The 20,024-nt window shown below is 41.2% G+C and overlaps 1 protein-coding gene across 1 annotated transcript in view; it reads left to right on the forward strand.

The window, feature by feature from the left end:
• ECT2L (epithelial cell transforming 2 like) overlaps positions 1-20,024 on the forward strand; it is a 63,457-nt gene that overhangs the window by 2,221 nt on the left and 41,212 nt on the right. Inside the window, exons 3-9 of the mRNA XM_056563336.1 lie at positions 2,056-2,218; positions 3,448-3,700; positions 10,274-10,407; positions 10,674-10,801; positions 12,334-12,472; positions 12,564-12,732; positions 14,651-14,779. Of these exons, the coding sequence (XP_056419311.1) occupies positions 2,056-2,218; positions 3,448-3,700; positions 10,274-10,407; positions 10,674-10,801; positions 12,334-12,472; positions 12,564-12,732; positions 14,651-14,779 (1,115 nt within the window). The remainder of the gene's footprint in view (positions 1-2,055; positions 2,219-3,447; positions 3,701-10,273; positions 10,408-10,673; positions 10,802-12,333; positions 12,473-12,563; positions 12,733-14,650; positions 14,780-20,024) is intronic.

Raw genomic sequence — 20,024 nt, forward strand, 5'->3', positions numbered from 1 at the left:
ATGCACAAAAACACAATAGATTTTTTGCATTGAATACTTCATTCAGTGCATATTTTGATGGGTGATGCGTACCAAAATGTGTGCCAAAAATTGCCAATGGATCCCCAAATACAGTAAAAGGTGTTGTCAGTGTTTGTTAGTATTTAGGCAATAATCCTTAGGAAAACAGTGTTGAATATAGTTTAAAATTGCAATTATAAATAAAAAAAAGTCTTGTAGGCCAAGGTAAAATAAGTAATCAAACAAGGTCCTAAGGCCATGTTCACACTGTAAAAAAGGTCATTTTTTTTTTCATTTAGAGTAAGGTCACAAGTGATGTGTTTTACTGCGTATTTGTTACTGCGTATTTTCCTACCCATTGAATTTCGGGGAAGTCTGCAAGGGAACTTTAATGCAATGTCACAGAGTTTCTAGTTTAATAGACACGAGCTCGGAGAAATTACTTTGACACAGACACAGTGTTCAGAATCAGTTCTATTGAGGGGGAGAAAGACCCCTGTATTACAAGCAGAAAAACAAGTAGGGTCATGTCATACATATAGTACAGTACTTAATTCATACAAGATGTCTTTCCACACACAATGAGGGCCTCTTCTGCGTAAGCCTGTGGGTAGCAAAATAGCTGATTTTGCAACACATTGGCCCTCATTTACTAGTGCAAACCCAACATGTTTTGTCGGGTTGTGCGCCAGATTCTGTCTGCCCCAGATTTTGCGCCAGAATTTGCACCAGAATTGAAAAAATCCCGACTAACTCTCCAACCTGAGAAAGGGGCGTGGTCTCCAAAAGGGGCATGTTCCTGACATTTTCACAAAAAAACAACATATTTACTAAGGTTTCCACATAAAATGTGGTGGATTTGAGCTGAGGAAAATGAGACAGATCAGAGCATGTGTAAAAAAAAGCAAAGTGTAGGGAAACATTAGTAAATACCTTGGAAAATAAATTGTAGGGAATTAAAACCCACAAAGAAACCTACAATCCACTCTTAGTAAATAAGGGCCATTGACTTCAATGGGTAGGAAAACATGCAGCAGCAAAACACCACACATGTGACTCTACTCTTATGGCCAGTTTTACAATGTGTGAACATGGCCTAATAGCATCATTTATGCAACATTGTCAACAAGGGGTAGACTTTTTTTTTCTATTCATTACATTAAACCATCCATTAAAATGGATAATGCTAATAAAGTTTAAACACTCTGCAATGTTCAGAAATCCCATAGATAATGAATGGATTGGTGTTTGTACTGCCACTTCATTCACTCAGGGGTCAGTTGACCTTCATTGAGATCTGCGAGGGTTCCAGCAGTCGAATAATCATCGATAAACTAGTTATTCCACTCCTATGGATAGAGGATAACTTATATTCTTGAGATAACCCCTTTAAAGGGGTACTCCGCCCCTAGACATCTTATCCCCTATCCAAAGGATAGCAGATAAGATGTCTGATCGCGGGGGTTCCCATCTCTACTGCAGCACCTCTGTTATCTGGTGCACGGAGCCCCCTCCTATAGACTTGCATTAAGGGGGTGGGACGTAACGTCATGAGGGGGCGGGGACATGGTGTCACGATTCTCCGGCCCCTGAATCGCCAGTCATCAGGCACGGAGCAAAGCTCGCTCCGTGTACCAGATGATAGGGGGTGCGGGACCTCCGCAATAAGATGTCTAGGGGTGAAGTACCCCTTTAAGATCAGAATCGACAGTCCTGTTTTGATCTAGATAAATTAGGACAACAAAATATCTGTAATGGCAAAAACATCTTTTTATGGCTGAAAGAATTCAGAAAATGCAGCTAGTTTATTGAATAAAGCTAGCCTCATCTCTAATGGTTAATGATAACAAATAGCTGCTAATGGACTGTATTCTTTAAAAAAAAGTAATGTCGACTGTAAGCTTGTGCTCTGTAGTAAGTCAGCTTAGATAGTCGTCCAGATTTATTCTAACAGTTCATAGCAAAACCCTTTAATTAAATTAATTTCTAAATAATTTTATTAAATTAAAATTCCCTTTAAGCCTCTGTAGCTATAAAATAATCATTGTCTCATAGATTTGTTCAGGACTGGTTTTCTGAAGAGGTTCCTGTTACCAAGGTAGATTTTACCACAGTCATACCAAGGATTCTCTCTCTGTACATCTTCTCTTTCCTCAATCCTCATGACCTGTGTTCTGCAGCACAAGTCTCTTGGCACTGGAAATTCCTCTCTGAACAGGTAAGAAGTGAGAGAAGACATTGTATTACTACACAATCTCTGTTTTCCGGACTGGGAAATTAATTGTAATATGAAAAAAAATTACAAGTGTATGTATGTATGTGTGTGTGTAGATAAATAGATATACAGTAGCTTTACTTAACTACAGACCTCCAACTGGGAGGGGATAGACATAACATGCTTATCTATCCCAATGCAAGACGTAGGGATAGAAATAATATGCTCCAACTGGAAGGGGATAGATGTGAGGATAGACATAACATGCATGTAGGAAAGGAGACCCAATCATCCCTTTCTCTCCTACAGAGAAGCCACTATGTACTGTATTGTCTATATTCTCTGCCTATTTAATATATAAATATTGTAACTGTGATGGACCACCGGTGTATGGCGGGACCACGGGTGTAGCGATGTAGGTGGCGGGGTCAGATGGTATTAACCCCTAGTGTTCGTGACGCCAGAGTATCGGAACTACACGAACGGTATCTCCATTATTCCAATGGCTAGCAGTGAAAGGAGAGTCCACAACCAGTTATGGTTTAACGGAGGCTTTACTGAGTTTGACAGATGGTATTATGTTCACAGCTAGGCCAGATTCCCAGAGAGGTGACCAGGAACTCAGAAGACCTCGCAGCTTGCTGGGACCAATTATACTTGTAATAGACTTGAGACAATTATCTTGAGGCTTGACTATATGCAGGACTCGACTATTTGTAGTGACAGCAGACATAGACTTTTGACTTACTGGAATGACTGTAGCTTTGCGGTCTTCCAGATTCTGATCACTGGTACTGAGATCTCTGGTGTTTGTTGTGCTCAGTAGCAGATGGAATCTCAAAAAGACTGAATTGTAATGGCCGCCCCTTTATATAGTGGGGGGCTGGACTAAGGCCCACTGGTCAAGCTGCGGGTCATAGGTTAAGTTAGTGCTCTCTGGGAGAACATGTGACAACAAATCATGTGACTGCATAACATAACATGTGACAGACTCGTAGGTCCTTGAGACTAACTTTACATTAATGTACTGACTACACAGAAGGTAATCTAAATAACATTATAGAAACAGCAGGGGAGCCCCCAGGTCACTGAGGGACTCAACCTGACAGGGCCTAAGTCCTGTACTGGGACTATATAACCATTTTTTTTAGGTCTAACAAGTGGTTGCTATTATTGTCTCTAAAAAGAAATAAGAATGCTTTTCCTTTCCGTCTCCCATTTTATTTTCTCAGGATTGCCTATGGATGCCAAAATGCACTAAGTTTGGCTGGTTTTTGCCTTATACTCCAGCAGACAATGAGTATAGCGCATGGAAAAGACATTATATTTCTTGTGCATGCAGTCTAGATTATCTGACACCAAGGGAAGCTGCTGAAACATATGGAACATTAAACGAGACAAATAAAAATACAGAGGAGCAAAACGAAAAACTACAGGAAAAATGGCTACGCAGGATGCTTCATGAAAGGCTAGCGCTGGAAAAAAGTGAGACACTTATTTCTGTAGATATAATGCTAAAGTCACACTTACTGCTACCCAGGTAGCTGAGACATGGGCTAATATATACACAGTTGTTGCACTGCAAGATTGATTAATCTGTCTATAAAAAAAAAAAATCAATAGCTAGTGGATTTTTATAGATTCTATGGATTTTACAGGGTAAAGCCACTGTTTTGCAACAAACCCTGAAAAAAATTATAGAATCACCATTGTTAGAGGACACTTAGCGCAACCTAAGCTTTTAATATCAGGAAATTCTTTCCTATATCCCTTTCAGAATCCCTTGCTTCTAACATATCAAATATTGATAGCTTATCTATCTTACCATTATTAATAATATAATATAAAAAATAGATCCCCTCCCTCTATTCTTTCTTCTTTCTAACTGTATAATTTGTATACAGGAAGTATAAACTTAAATTGCGCATACCTAATCCCCTTATATGTATTCAAGTTCTGATCCAATCTTTTGAACCAACAATTTGGACCAAATTAAAAAAAAAAATTCCGCCAAAAGAGGTTTCAAAATGAATTCATTTAAAATCTTTTATATCTCAGGTAGTTTTAAATCCACTGAATTTTTCCTAGTCTCCGATGTTAGTAGCCTCATTCAATACTGCTGAATTTATGGACAGATGGTAGGATATGTTACAGTTTATCTTCAATCCGGCTAAATTTCTGTGTTCATTAAACATTTCAAGATTTCTGGTATCCTCCTGATGGCATTTTGTTCCAAGAGCAAAGTGTCATCTGTGTACAACAGCAATGTCATCTAATTTCTTCATTTTCCCCTGTAATTTGACGCAGGATCATTGTGGGGTAATGAGTCCCTCTCTCACATAGGAGGACATTTATCATAGCATTTAGTAGGTTTATTTTGCTTAAAATTTTCGCAAAAAAAGTTGCATGTGCCACTACTCTATTTTTTGTGCGCCCTAAGCAAAAAAAAAAAGAAACTTGCTTACCAAAGCAAAAAGGGACTTTTGACTTGCAGTGGTCAGAGATTTATCTAGTGCGAAAGTCGCAAAAAAGTCGCATTGCATGAAAAAACCTACAAAATTTACTTAAGCTCAGACATGGAGCAGAAAAAGCCACTACCAAAGCAAAAAAATAAAAATTATTGCTTACGTAAAATAAATTTATCAACAGGCTGCAACTAGTTGCAACCAGTCGCACATAAGCAAAAAAAATTTGAGAAAAAAAAAAACTAAAAAAAGGAATACATGAGCAAACATTCATGAATGTCCCCCTTAGTCCACACATTTACCTCACAGGGTCTTGGGCCTATGCACACAGGCTATCCATCTCTTCCACAGCAGCAGCAAGGTGTGTCGCTGACATCGTGAGACACCATTTTAAATGCCCATGTGTGGCAGGGTCCCAAGGAGGGCAGAAAGCGTGCCAAGTGCCATACTCCCCATCTTACTCCAATGTCCCTTTATGGTGCAAAGCCTCTCTCTTCCGTAGGAGGAGAAGAGACGAAGCAGCACCTGCGCCATGCCATCAGGTACATACCCCAGTCCTGATGAGTCCTCATGTCTTCTTTTTATAAACTCCTAATTTTGTTTATTCCACCCCTAAGTAGATAAGGATTGGACAGTGTACCTGAGAGACCTGTGTGAACGAAGTCCTAGTGCTATGCTGCCTTGACGCTCTGTACTCTGTCAGATATCAAATCCACATATAAAAGAATAAATATAATACAGCAACTCACCATGACTTCACAAGGCATTCCAGCTGATTTGTTTTAAAATCAGACCCCCCCCCCCCATAGCCCCCCATAAACAGCCTTTAAAAAGCCAGGTACTTCTTGCATTGTGCAAGGAGCTGAGAACTGAAGAAAAAACTACACAGACCATGATTCTTTGTGCTTGTTACCTGTGTGAGCTACCAGCAAAGCTGAGCAAGTCACATGGTTAGGGAAGCCGTGACTATAGATGAGGGAGGTGTGTATGGCCTAGGCCAAGCAGGGATAATCACAAAATTAAGAGCTCCGATAACCCTGATCAGTGCTATGTCCTATACATAGCACTGAACAGGATTAGCAATCAAGTGATTGCTTAAAATTGTCCCCTATGGGGACTATTAAAGTGTAAAAAAAAGTTAAAAAAAATAAAGTAAAAAAAATGTGAAAACCCCCCTCCCCCAATAAAAACGTAAATTGTCCCATTTTCCCTATTTTACCCCCAAAAAGTTTTAAAAAATTATTTTATATACATATTTGGTATCGCCGCATGCGTAAATATCCGAACTATTAAAATAAAATGTAAATGATTCCGTACGGTGAACGGCGTGAACATAAAAAAAAAAAAAAAGTCCAAAATAGCTGCTTTTTTATAACATTTTATTCCCAAAATTTTTTTTATAGAAAATGTAATTAAAGTTTTGTATAAGCAAATATGGTATTAATAAAAAGTACAGATCACGGCACAAAAAATGAGCCCTCATACCGCCTCTTATACAGAAAAATGAAAAAGTTATAGGTCTTCAAAATAGGGGGATTTTAAACGAACTAATTTGGTTAAAAAGTTTGCGATTTTTTTTTTTTTAAGCGCAACAGTAATAGAAAAGTGTATAATCATGGGTATCATTTTAATCGTATTGACCCAGAGAATAAAGAACACATGTCATTTTTACCATAAATTGTACGGCGTGAAAACAAAACCTTCCAAAATTTGCAAAATTGCGGTTTTCTTTTTTATTTCCCCACACAAATAGTATTTTTTTGTTTGCGCCATACATTTTATGCTAAAGTGAGTGATGGCATTACAATGGACATCTGGTCATGCAAAAAACAAGCCCTCATACTAGTCTGTGGATGAAAATATAAAAGAGTTATGATTTTTTGAAGGGGTGGAGGAAAAAATGAAAGCGTAAAAATAAAATTGTCTGAGTCCTTAAGGTCCAAATGGGCTGAGTCCTTAAGGGGTTAATGGTTCCCAACTAGTCCAACAACAGAAACACTGCAATCCTAATACAAACTGAAAAGTAACTTGACAGTGCAACCTTTTGACATCCCATATCATTATGTACATAAGACCTGGTTTGTACTAGCTTATTAGCTTACCTTCATTCCTTATCAAGTCCTTTTTTTTGTACCTTTCAAAACCTGTAGCAAATAAGGCTCCGGAAGACAATCTAAAAGTGAACATGAGAACAGGAACATCACATTATGCTGTCCTCTTTACATTAACCTCTTCAGGACGCAGGGCGTATGGATACGCCCTGCATTACGAGTCCTTAAGGACGCAGGGCATATCCATAAGCCCGTGGGAATTCCGGTCCCCACCGCTAGCCGGTTGGGGACCGGAGCCGGATGCCTGCTGAAATCGTTCAGCAGGCATCCCGGTATATCGCCCGGGGGGGTCATTATGCCCCCCCATGTCGGTGATGGCCGCAGATCGCTGGACAATTCAGTCCAGTGATCTGCGGCGATTCCGGGTCAATCGGGTGTCCAGTGACCCGGTGACCCAGAATTACTGGCTGATCGGGGCCATCTCTGATGGCCCCGAACAGCCAGAGCCAGCAGGGGTGAGGTGGCACTGGTGCCACCACACGATCGCCCTGATTCCTCGGCCGTTTTACCAGCCGACCAACCAGGGCGCCTGATGCGGGTGTCACTCCCGCAACCTGCTCCGCCCCTCTTCCAGAGGACGTGAGCGGGAAGAAGACCCCGGGTGCTGGGGACCCCGATCCCCGGCGTTCCTGTTGGGATCGGGGCCCCAGGAGCGGGACTGACCTGCAGCGGAGCAGCAGCAGGAGGTGAGTGACAGCCTCCTGCTGTTGCTTAGCAACAGCTCCCAACATGCAGAAAGGGCATGCTGGGAGCTGTAGTTATGCAACAGCAGGAGGCAGACAACCACAACTCCCAGCATTCCCTTATGGGCATGCTGGGACTTATCGTTTTGCAACAGCTGGAGGCACATTTTTTTCTATGGAAAAGTGTACCTTCAGCTGTTGTATAACTACAACACCCAGCTTGCACAAACAGCTAAAGTCCATGCTCGGAGTTGTAGTGGTGCATCTGCTGGTTGCATAACTACAACTCCCAGCATGCCCATATGCTGTCGGTGACTGCTGAGAGTTTTGCAACAGCTAAAGGCACACTGGTTGTGAAACTCAGAGTTTTTTTTACTTAACTCAGTGTTTCACGACCGGTGTTCCTCCAGCTGTTGCAAACTACAACTCCCAGCATGCACCGTATATGCTGGGAATTGTAGTTTTGCAACAGCTGGAGGCACACTGGTTGTGAAACACTGAGTAAGGTCACAAACTCAGTGATACATAACCAGTGTGCCTACAGCTGTTGCAAAACTAAAACTCTCAGCATGTACAGTCTGTCAGCGCATGCTGGGAGTTGTAGTTTTGCAACAGCTGAATGTTCCCCCCCCCCCCCCCCCCCCTAATGTGAACGTACAGGGTACACTCACATGGGCGGAGGTTTACAGTAAGTATCCGGCTGCAAGTTTGAGCTGCAGCAAATTTTCTGCCGCAGCTCAAACTGCCAGCGAGAAACTACTGTGAACCCCGCCCGTGCGACTGTACCCTAAAAACACTACATATACACATCCCCCTGCACATCCCCCCCTCCCCTCCCCCAATAAAAATGAAAAACGTCTGGTGCGCCACTGTTCTCCCACTACTCCCAGTATTGCCGGACAGCCGTTGACTGTCCAAGCATGCTGGGAGTTTTACAACAGCTGGAGGCACCCTGTTTGGGAATCACTGGCGTAGAATACCACTATGTCCACCCCTATGCAATCCCTAATTCAGGCCTCAAATGCGCATGGCGCTCTCACTTTGGAGCCCTGTCGTATTTCAAGGCAACAGTTTAGGGTCACATATGGGGTATCGCCGTACTCGGGAGAAATTGTGTTACAAATTTTGGGGGGTATTTTCTGCTTTTACCCTTTTTAAAAATGTTAAATTTTTGGGAAAACAAGCATTTTAGGTAAAAAAAAATTTTTTTTTTTTACAAATGCAAAAGTCGTGAAACACCTCTAGGGGAATAAAGTTTCACTTAACCCCTTGTTACGTTCACCGAGAGGTCTAGTTTCCAAAATGTTATGCCATGTGTTTTTTTTTTTGCTGTCCTGGCACCATAGGGGCTTCCTAAATGCGACATGCCCCCCGAGCAAAATGTGGTCTCAAAAAGCCAAATATGACTCCTTCTCTTCTGAGCATTGTAGTTCACCCGTAGTGCACTTCAGGCCAACTTATGGGGTACCTCCATACTCAGAAGAGATGGGGTTGCACATTTTGGGGGGTATTTTCTGCTATTAACCCTTGCAAAAATGTGAAATTTGGGGGGAAACACATTTTTGTGAAATTTTTTTATTTATTTTTTTACGTATACAAAAGTCATGAAACACCTGTGGGGTATTAAGGCTCACTTTATTCCTTGTTACGTTCCTCAAGGGGTCTGGTTTCCAAAATGGTATGCCATGTGTTTTTTTTTGCTGTTCTGGCACCATAGGGGTTTCCTAAATGCAACATGCCCCCCAAAAACCATTTCAGAAAAACGTACTCTCCAAAATCCCCTTGTCGCTCCTTCGCTTCTGAGCCCTCTACTGCGCCCGCCGAACACTTTACATAGACATATGAGGTATGTCCTTACTCAAGAGAAATTGGGCTACAAATATAAGTATACATTTTCTCCTTTTACCCCTTGTAAAAATTCAAAAATTGGGTCTACAAGAACATGCGAGCGTAAAAAATGAAGATTGTGAATTTTCTCCTTCACTTTGCTGCTATTCGTGTGAAACACCTAAAGGGTTAAAACGCTGACTGAATGTCATTTTGAATACTTTGGGGGGTGTAGTTTTTATAATGGGGGTAATTTGTGGGGTATTTCTAATATGAAGACCCTTCAAATCAACTTCAAACCTGAACTGGTCCCTGAAAAAAAGCGAGTTTCCAAATTTTGTGAAAAATTGGAAAATTGCTGCTGAACTTTGAAGCCCTCTGGTGTCTTCCAAAAGTAAAAACATGTCAATTTTATGATGCAAACATAAAGTAGAGATATTGGAAATGTGAATAAAAAAATATCCATTTTCCTTACAAGCAGAGAGCTTCAAAGTTAGAAAAATGCAAAATTTTCAAATTTTTCATCAAATATTGGGATTTTTCACCAAGAAAGGATGCAAGTTACCACAAAATTTTACCACTATGTTAAAGTAGAATATGTGACGAAAAAACAATCTCGGAATCAGAATGATAACTAAAAGCATTCCAGAGTTATTAATGTTTAAAGTGACAGTGGTCAGAATTGCAAAAAAACGTCCGAGTCCTTAAGGTGAAAAAAGTCCTTAAGGGGTAAAGCTACAGGCAGCAAAACTGTAGAATCTGATTTTGAGCATGAACAACAAACCTCAGGCAGTCTTATAGATGGTTGCCTGGTAGAGAGACTCTTCTCTGATAAACCATGCTTCTTGTCACGTAAGGCACAAAATTGTCAAACACATAATAAATGCAGTTTGCCACGTAAGTCGTGTAAGCCAGATTTTAGAACTCTAGCACATTTGCAGTATTAAACCAACCCCCCTCCTTGTTTTTTAGGAGAGCTTTTTAATAACAGACCTCCTTGGATGAGTGGCACATGGAAATCAGCAATAAAATCCAGATTATCACTAACTTCATCAATGAGTATGACTGACCAGGCTGCTTTGCAGGCAGCACTCTGGCTTATGAAGGTGAGAAATAAATAATTTTGTAACTAAGTACATAAATGTATTGCCCAGACTTATGGAACTACAATCTAATTATTACATAAAATGTTCTTGCTGTCAGTGAGTAGAAACACAATAGAACTTGAGGGAACACGGGAATTTACTGTAAACTATATTTTGAGTTCTTTATGCAAAGTATATAGTCAGCCCCACAACTCCCTCTATTGGTGACAGAATTTATATAATTTTAATATTTAAACATTTCTGTAACATAAATCTAAATATTTTAGGGTCAAGACAAAGGCTCACAAAGAGCTCTTACAAATCGGATGAAAGAAGAAGAAAGCCAGACTCCCAGTTTCACTTTAGCTCTGGAAAAGAAACTTGTAGAGCAGTCCGTAAACTCTCTGCCTAAAAGGTACGTATTTCTACATTGTTTCTAGGAATATACCATGATATAAGCAGAACTGATCATTAGATAGATAAATAGATACAGACATAGGTACAAAGTTAGATAGACATATAGATACAGTATTAGAGCAGTGTAGATGTAGAAATCACTCCCAAAGTCACAAAGTGAGCAATGAATCTAGTGTTGAAGGATTTTGTGTAGTATGTAACAGTGTCTGAATTTTGGAAAAGATAATAGCCCCAGCTATTTTTCATGGTAGCATTTTGTTTTTATTCCCACTTTTCAAATGGCATGACATGTCTTAACGTAAGCTGTATGAGGGCTTGTTGGGACAAGTGTATTTTTTAATGGTGCTATTTGTTGTATTTTATATTGTATTGAAACACTTTTGAAAATGTTTAGGTGGGGTGAAATGAAAAAAGTGAAATTATGCTCTTTTGTAGGGGATTACTACAATACCAGATTTACTTAGCTTTTATGTGTTACAACTTAAAAAAAATAAGAAAGAAAACTTTATGTGCTTTGCATCATTGTAATCTAAAACCCCCTAACTTTAAAATTTTTCTGTCAATTGACCTGTTCATGAATTGTTTTTTGAAGGATTAGTTGTAGTTGTTATTGGTGCCTATTTGGTGTGCATACAATATTTTTTACTTTTTTTTTTTGGGTGGGGGCGAAGGGATAAGGGGACCAAAAAAATAGCAGCTTTGACACCTTTGTGTGTTTTTTTTTATGATGTTGACTACGTAGGATAAATAATGTGATAAATCTGACTTGTACAGATACCTTAACACCAGTTATGTTTGTTTATTTTTTGTTCCTTCATTATTTGTTATTATTTTAATTTACCTTTTTACTTTTATTTCTTTAACATAACTAGGGTATATGACACCAGTTAGCACAATACACCACAATTGTGTTACACCCTGTCTCTGATAGTGTTTAGTATTATGGGTGCCCTTCCGGCAACCCTGATCGCATTGCAGGATTAAAGGGGAGTGACAGAAGGGGCCTGGCAATGGCTGTTAGCACTAGAAAATACCCTACACCTTATGTATAGGAGAAATTTCAGGGAGGGGTTTAAGAAATATGTTTTGTGGTGTATATTTTGTTGTGGACCCCAAGAACTCCTGCTGGAATGAAAATGGAGGTAGAGTTGTCCATTACAGATGTTCAGCCTATTCTCTCTCTCAACTGAACGTTTGTGTGTATGTATGTTTGTTCCAGCATGACTTCCAAATTGCTGGAGATATTTTGATTAAACTTGATGCCAGATGATTGGACACACCAGACTGGCACCAGAAGGGAACACATCTTGCTGAGTTACCCCATCTGGCGTTCAGACGCAATGGATGCCGAATGCTACACAACTGGTTTAGGGTTTGCTAAAAGCTACACATTATATTATTAAAGGAGTTAATCCCATGAAAGCAGGTCTGATTATGGCACTTGGGACAAAGCTTTATTTATCATTAGATGTGGTGACATGTCATGTGTTTAGGCAATATATGTGTACTTCACAACCTTTCCCTTTTCAGGAAGAATGTAGGTGGGCCTGACAAGTACCCACCAACATCCAGTCGTCAATGCCGCAGTATCCAGTATCAATATGCACTGCCACACTCATCTAGTCAGTTGTACCTGGTAATAATATCATCCCGTATACCAGCATATGAGGTACTTCTTCTTGACATGAATCTTATTGTATTTGAAATAATGAAAAGCGCCTCTCCATTTCTAGAAAGTTAATCTTCATTTGTTCTTGCAGGTCCTTCTAGATAGTGTTAAACCCAGTGTAATACCTGTAGCATATGATTACTATGGGACAACACCTGAAAGTCTACTCTTCTGTGTGGAAAAGGCACTGGAAGGGCGTACAGCACAGAGCATCGGGCTTATTTTAGATGGAGATTCTCAACATTTACACCTCATGCAGGGTAAGGGCTGCTGTTAAAGAGTACCTGTCATCAAACCGTATTTTCTAAACTAACTCAGTTTATATTCCCTAACTACTACTAACACCCCTCCTGCCCTTAAAAAAAAATTCTGAGCTTTAAAAAGCTCTGTATCATACCTTTCCCCTTGCTCACATTGTGTGAACTCCCAGCAGGAGAAAGTGGGCGTTCCCCAGCAGGCAAGATGTCACTGAAGTCTGCAAGAGTTTGGTCTCCTCCCAGGCCGTGAGGAGACCAAACTAACTGTTTGACTTGTGAAGGGAACAGAGACATCTAGTGGATGTTTTTTCAATCACATTAAAAACATAAAGTTTGAGAATTTTAACAGCAAGTAAATAGCAAAGTGTATTATAATTGCATAAGGAACAATATATTAAACGTTTAGTTTGTTGACAGGCACTCTTTAAGTAATACATAATACAGGTGAATGTCATACTGAAGCTGGGAATGGCATTATGCAAAAAAAACTCTGAGTGTTTTGGGTTTTGAAGGTAGTAACTTAGAAAATAAGATTAAAATGAAATTTTATGTGCTGCTTTTTTCTGTTTAGGCACATAAGAAGGAAAACCTAGAAGTTAATTATACAATTAAACAAGGAAATATAGGGGGAGATTTATCAAAACCTGTCCAGAGGAAAAGTTGCTGAGTACCCATAGCAACCAGTCAGATAAAATTTTGATAACCCCCCCCCCCACCCATAGTCTTTACATCATAGGAGAATCCCTTTAATTGTAATACAAGAAAATATAATTAAATGAAAGGAGGAGATTAAGGGAGGAGTTTGGATATTTTTTATTTCTGATGTATTTTCTGTATAGTATTCTCTAAATCCAATGTCCATCCAAATCAGAACCATTGAAGTCTAGACGATTAATCTTACAAGAAATGGCCAGCTGTATATGCAAGTGTGGCCTATAGAGGTGTGGAAAGATATATTAAAAACTACCAGAATCTTTCAGCTTTACTGGCTAGTTTTTACTTTTCCACTTTTTTGCAACAGTAAGAAGATCAAATGACAGAACAGAGACAAACACTGTCATATTTTGATTCTGTCACATTTGCAAAACAATTGTTTTCGATTCTTTAAAGCACTATTATCTGCTGTAAAAGAAGCCTTTGTTTAAAGGGGTACTCCAGTGCTTAGACAACTTATCCCCTATCCAAAGGATAGGGGATAAGATGCCTGATCGCGGGAGTCCCGCCGCTGGGGAAGCCCGTGATCTTGCACGCGGCACCCCGTTTGTAATCAGTCCCCGGAGCGTGTTCGCTGTCACGCCCCCTCCCGTTGGCTTGCATTGAGGGGCGGAGCGCGACGTCACACGGGGGCGGAGGCGTGAAGTCACACGCCGCCGGCCGTGTGGTCGCCGGTAATCAGACCCAGAGCGAACGCGCTCCGGGGACTGATTACAAACGGGGTGCCGCGTGCAACATCCCGGGGGTCCCCAGCGGTGGGACTCCCGCGATCAGGCATCTTATCCCCTATCCTTTGGATAGGGGATAAGATGTCTAAGCACCGGAGTACCCCTTTGAAAAGAATTTTTTTTAGGCTGTTTAAGGCTCCACTAATATCAGTTTGTTACTTTGACTGTACTGTCTAATAAAATACATTACCACTACTGCTGTGCTCCAGCACCGTGGCTTTTAAAGGGGTATTCTGGTGCTCCAGCATACTGAACATTTTGTTCAGAACACTCGGAGCCAGAGGCCGTGATCGTGATGTCACTGCCTCGCCCCCTCGTGTGGGAGATTGCGGGGGGCCCAGCAGCGGGACCCCCATGATAAGACATCTTATGCCCTATCCTATGTCTTGCAGCAGAGTACCCTTTTAAGCATGTAATAGCTTTTACTAATAAGAGGGACTTTATGATAAGGTGTTTAATAAATTATTTTCTTTTACCAGGTGTAAGAATCTGTTCCCAGAGTGTCCTAAATTCTGACATAAGAAACTTTTGGGAAAAACTAGGGAGCTGTGTCCAGGCAGAGAAAGACGGGGGCCATATTGACATATTTGTCCCATTGGCAGCATCAGGTATTTCAGATTCTATAGGATAAATTCATAGTTGTTATGGGAACTGTTCATAATTCTGAACATGTACATCAGAACCCTTAGTGATCTGTGCCATAAGATGTAACTAAAAGATCTGTAACAATCTCCCCTCAGCAAAGCAAGGTCAAGGTCATGTATTCAGAATATTGGGCAGACTAGATGGGCCACATGGTTCTTATCTGCCGACACATTCTAGTGTCAAAAAGAAAAGTTTATTAAAACTTGTAGTCAGTGCACATAAACTGTACAGTGCGCACGCAGGCGCATAGCAAAAAGATGTGAACATCAATGAGGTATCAATCCTGAATACATCTGAGGAGCAATAACAACACAAGCAAACTTTTCGCTACTGAACTGAGTTAGAACTAGTCCGGTTAAAGACACATGAGGAGGGATGGGTGAGGGGGATGGAAAGGAACAGTAGGGCATCATCAGAGCTGCAAGTCACCTAAGTGGATGGAAGTCAACCTCGACTGAAGACAAGACCGGTCCTTTATCTAAGGCACTAAAAAAGAAAGAGAGAAGAGAAATGAAAGCGGGGAGCTCCCCAGAAATAATATCTACAGGAAGAAATAATAGGACACGCCTGGGGCATGAGGAGAGGAGATCCAGGGGTCCCATATTTTCTCAAACACCAACAGAGTCAGCTCTTAAGGCGTTCAATCTTTCCATAATCTTAATGGGGGACATTTATCAAAATCTGTGCAGAGGAAAAGTTGCCCATAGCAACCAATCAGCTCTCTTCTTTCATTTTGCAGAGGCCTTGTTAAAAATGAAAGAAGCGAGCTGATTGGTTGCTATGGGCGACTGGGCAACTTTTCCTCTGCACAGGTTTTGATAAATCTCCCCAAAAATTGTTAACACGTAAAATTACCATAGATAGCGAACGGACTGGGGCTTTCCATTTAGATGCAACATGTATGCGAGCAGCCAATAAAATAAACTGAATCAATTGGAATAAAGCATTAGGTATCCCATTCGGTTTATGCCCTAGGAGGCACACTGCTGGTTCACAACTAAACGCTCAATTCGTTATCGAAGAAATTAAATCAGTTACTTGGTTCCAAAAGACGGAAATCTTGGGGCAGGACCACCAGATGTGTAGCATATCCCCAATCTCTGAGCAACCTCGAAAACAGTGAGGGGAAACTGAGGGAAATATAGGGTGGAGCCTGGCGGGAACATAATATGTGCGATGTAATATTTTCAAAGCAGTCTCTGTCAGAGACACTTGCCAACTACCCTTGCTCAGACGAGTACAGCAATCATGCCACGATGACAAAGTGAGATCAATATTGAAATCTGTCTCCCATTGTGACATAAAGGTGAGTTTTGTATTATGTGGAGGCTGGATGAATATAGAATAGAGAAGGGAGAGTGAGTATGAACGGAGAGGAGAGTAAATAGCCATGGCTTCGAAAGAAGTGGGGGAAATAAGCATGTTAGAGGGTATTAAGGAGCGATAGGACAGAATGTGAGAGAGATGAAAGGATTCTTCAGGGGGAGGATGGTGTCTGGCTATGAAGTCAGATGGGGACAACAGCTTCTTTCCCATCAAGAAGTGATGTAAAAGGAAAAGATTCTGAGATATCCACCATGAGAAGTCAGCCGGACGGAGGCCAGGTGAGAAAGCAGGGTTTCGGAGAAAAGAAAGAACCGGAGAGACTGGAGAGACAGTTTAAAGCTGGTAGAGCGCCACAGGAGGAGGGAATAGAGAGAGATGGTAGCAACATAAGGTATGTAAGACGATACCGATTGAGTAATCCACATGAGGGAAGATAGAGAGTGAGGGGCCAGGAGAGAATTTTCAAGCGTTATCCATCTGGGATAAGCTGACTGAGCATTACACAATAACAATTGAGCTATCCTGGTCGCCTTGTAGTATTTCGCAAAATTAGGTACAGATAAGCCTCCCATTCTCTTATGGTAATACATCACTGACTTGGGGATACGGGAGGGTCGACTTCTCCTAATGAAGCGGAAAACATCTGCCTGGAGTCTATGTAAATCTAACATGGGTACTGGTATTGGGAGAGTACGGAATAAATACAAAAGCCTGGGAAGTACCACCATTTTGATTGTATGAATTCTTCCTAACCATGATATATGTGGGAGATCCCACCTTACAAGGTCTTCCCTAATCGATCTATAAAGGGGCCTAAAATTTAGTTTATACAAGTCTGACAAGGAGGAATAAAGAGAGACACCAAGATATGGGATATAGGAAGAGGAAGGGATTAAGGAGAAGTTTCTAGAAATAATGTCCTGCACAGTCCGAGGAGTGTTGCAAAAGAGGACCTCAGACTTTGATCTATTAATCACCAGGCCAGATACTGTAGAGAATTTATCTAAAATATGAAATAAGTTGGGAAGGGACACTAGTGGGTTAGTTACAGTAAGGAGTAGATCATCAGCGAATAAATTTACTAAGTACTCGTTGGACCCAATAGTCGCACCAGTAACATCAGGAGTAGCTCGCAGGGCACACGCCAGGGGCTCCATAGCCAAAGCAAATAGAGCTGGAGATAGTGGACACCCCTGACGTGTACCCCTGCTTATAGTTATCGGGGAGGCCTTGGAAGTTGGTAATTTAAGATATGCTACTGGAGAGGAGTACAGAGATTGTAGAGCATTGGTAAAAGCTCCAGAGAAACCCATTACTCGCATTACTTCAAAGAGATACATCCAAAGAACTGTATCAAAAGCCTTCTCTATGTCCAATCCGAGTAGAGTAAGGGGGGTATGTGTGGCTGAGGCCCAATGTATAACATTAAGGACTTTGCGGATATTGTCGGGCGTTTGTCTGCCAGAGATAAAGCCCACCTGGTCATTGTGGACAAGACTCGGCAATATGACATTGAGGCGTTTGGCTAGGATGGAGGTGAAAATCTTGGAGTCCAGATTAATAAGGGAGATGGGTCTATAGTTGGGGGGGACGAGAGGATCCTTTTGTGGTTTTGGGATGACTACTATGGATGCATGTAAGAATTCGGGGGGGCATCGGGGAACCCGAAAGAAGTTTGTTACAAAAATAAATAATGTGGGGGGTGAGAATAGATTCAAATTTCTTATAATAGAGAGCCGAATGGCCATCTGGGCCTGGTGCTTTACCTAATTTTAGGTTTGAGATGGTAGCAGTAACCTCCTTGGCTGTAACAGGGGAGTTGAGAGAGTCTCTAGCTGAAGGAGAGATCTTAGGAAGGGATAGAGAACGTAAATAGTCAGAGATGAAGGCAGGGGAAGGAGGAGAGTGAGGTGCTTTGTAAAGGGAAGAGTAGAAAGAGTGGAAGATATCATAGATTTTAGAAGGGTCAGAGGTGGGAACCCCAGGACGAAGCTGTCATTTATGTACCCTATTAAGTTTTTGTTTCTGTTTTAGCATGGAAGCTAAAAGTTTATCGAGTTTATTAGCCCATTTGTAGTATGATGCCTGGGTCCACCTGAGCGCCTTTTCCGTGCGATCAGATAAGATTGCATCCAGTTGCAATTTAGTAGATCTGAGCGCCTGGAATAGGTACGGAGAGTGAGACAGTTGGTGCGCTGTAGCTATTCTAGCAAGCCTGTTCTCCAAAGTGGTCTGTGCCCTAGTCCTTTCTCGCTTCAGTTTAGAAGAGAGTGCGATTAGTTTCCCTCTAATAAATAATAAAAGCCTTGTGTGCCATCCAGACCCACCCTGTGTCAGCTGTAGGTGTAGAGTTTGAGGAAAAGTAGTCAGTCAGCTCAGAGGTCACTTGGTCTCGGAGGTGAGGACGGCACAACAAGGATTCATTGAGTTGCCAAGTATAAGGAGTAGGGCAGGGTCCACCAAACTGAAACTGCGCATATACCATATCATGATCAGACCATGCGCAGGGTATGTGCCTAGAATATAAGAGTGAGGAGAGGGAGGCGGCATTAATTAGTATCCAGTCTATATGGGTATATAAGCAGTGTGAGGGAGAGTAAGGGAATAACCCCTTTGAGTTAAATTATGCTCCCGCCAGACGTCCGCCAATTCAAGATCAGCAAATTGTTGTAGAAGTGTGCGTTGTTGCAAACCTGACCTCCTGAAACCAGCAGTGTGCGACCTGTCTAGCATTCCGTTGACCACCATATTGAAGTCTCCCATCCAGAGCAAAACGTCATAGGTGAGGAACTGCAACCTATTCGCCAAACCAACAAAAAAAGAAAGGGGATCATCATTCAGAGCATAATAATTAACAATACACACTTTTCGTTCCTGAAGGAGACCTTCCAAAATAAGAAAGCGTCCCTCAGGGGGAGGGGAAGTCATTATGTAGAAGGGTAACGACACCCCTAGATTTAGTGGTGTAAGAGGCCATGTAACACCTAGAGTATTTGTTATGAATATGCTTAGGAAAGGAATTAACTGTAAAGTGGGTTTCTTGTAGACTAATTATGTCTGGCTTATGTCTGATGTAATCAAGAAACGCTTTTTTTCTTTTCATTGGGGAGTTTAAACCCCTAACATTGTGCGAAATAATGTTACACATATTGAGGCAGAACGAGTAAGCTAAGGATAAAGGACTCAACAGATAAAAGGATGAAAAGGAGAAGAAAGAAGGAAAAAATAAATAAAAAGGACTGGTCTCCACCTAGAACATAGCATAAGACACAGTAACCTACAGTGATGTCAATAGGTAAAACCGGACAAACGGGGACACAGACAGGGTAAACAAAAGGGAAGTAGGGGAAGAGTACAGGTACCAATGGAGGAACAGGTCGCATAAGCATAAGAGAAAGAACAATACCTATGACCCATCCCAAACCATCATTCTGAGGCAACATGTTGGTCCATCTAGCCGGGACATGACAAATCAGTGGACCAAAATCCTGCTAAATAAGCAATAACCCTCTTAGGAATAACTGACTTATACGAATACAGATAATAAGCATGCAAAGTCACAAATTCGTAGACAGCAAAGGTGACTAGAATAACCGAGTCTTTCAGTATGTCGTGAGCATATGAAGTTTCGTCCTGGGTACTAAACGTAAGTCTCAACATTAGATACATTGCGACAGAGACCCATAGTGTACACTGAGCGAAGAAATTCCCAGATAGCAGGTCAATGAGTCACATATCAGCAGGTAAACTGAATGGAACATAAAAATAGAACAAACAGTCCATCAACTACAACGGGGGTGCATCTTTGCCCGTTCCATATATTATGGCAATATAGAAGTCCAAGAGATCTGGACAGTACAAAATGAAACCTTCAGTTCGGGT

The sequence above is a fragment of the Hyla sarda genome, chromosome 3, assembly GCF_029499605.1.
Source record: "Hyla sarda isolate aHylSar1 chromosome 3, aHylSar1.hap1, whole genome shotgun sequence".
In the NCBI taxonomy this organism is placed as follows: Eukaryota; Metazoa; Chordata; class Amphibia; order Anura; family Hylidae; genus Hyla; species Hyla sarda.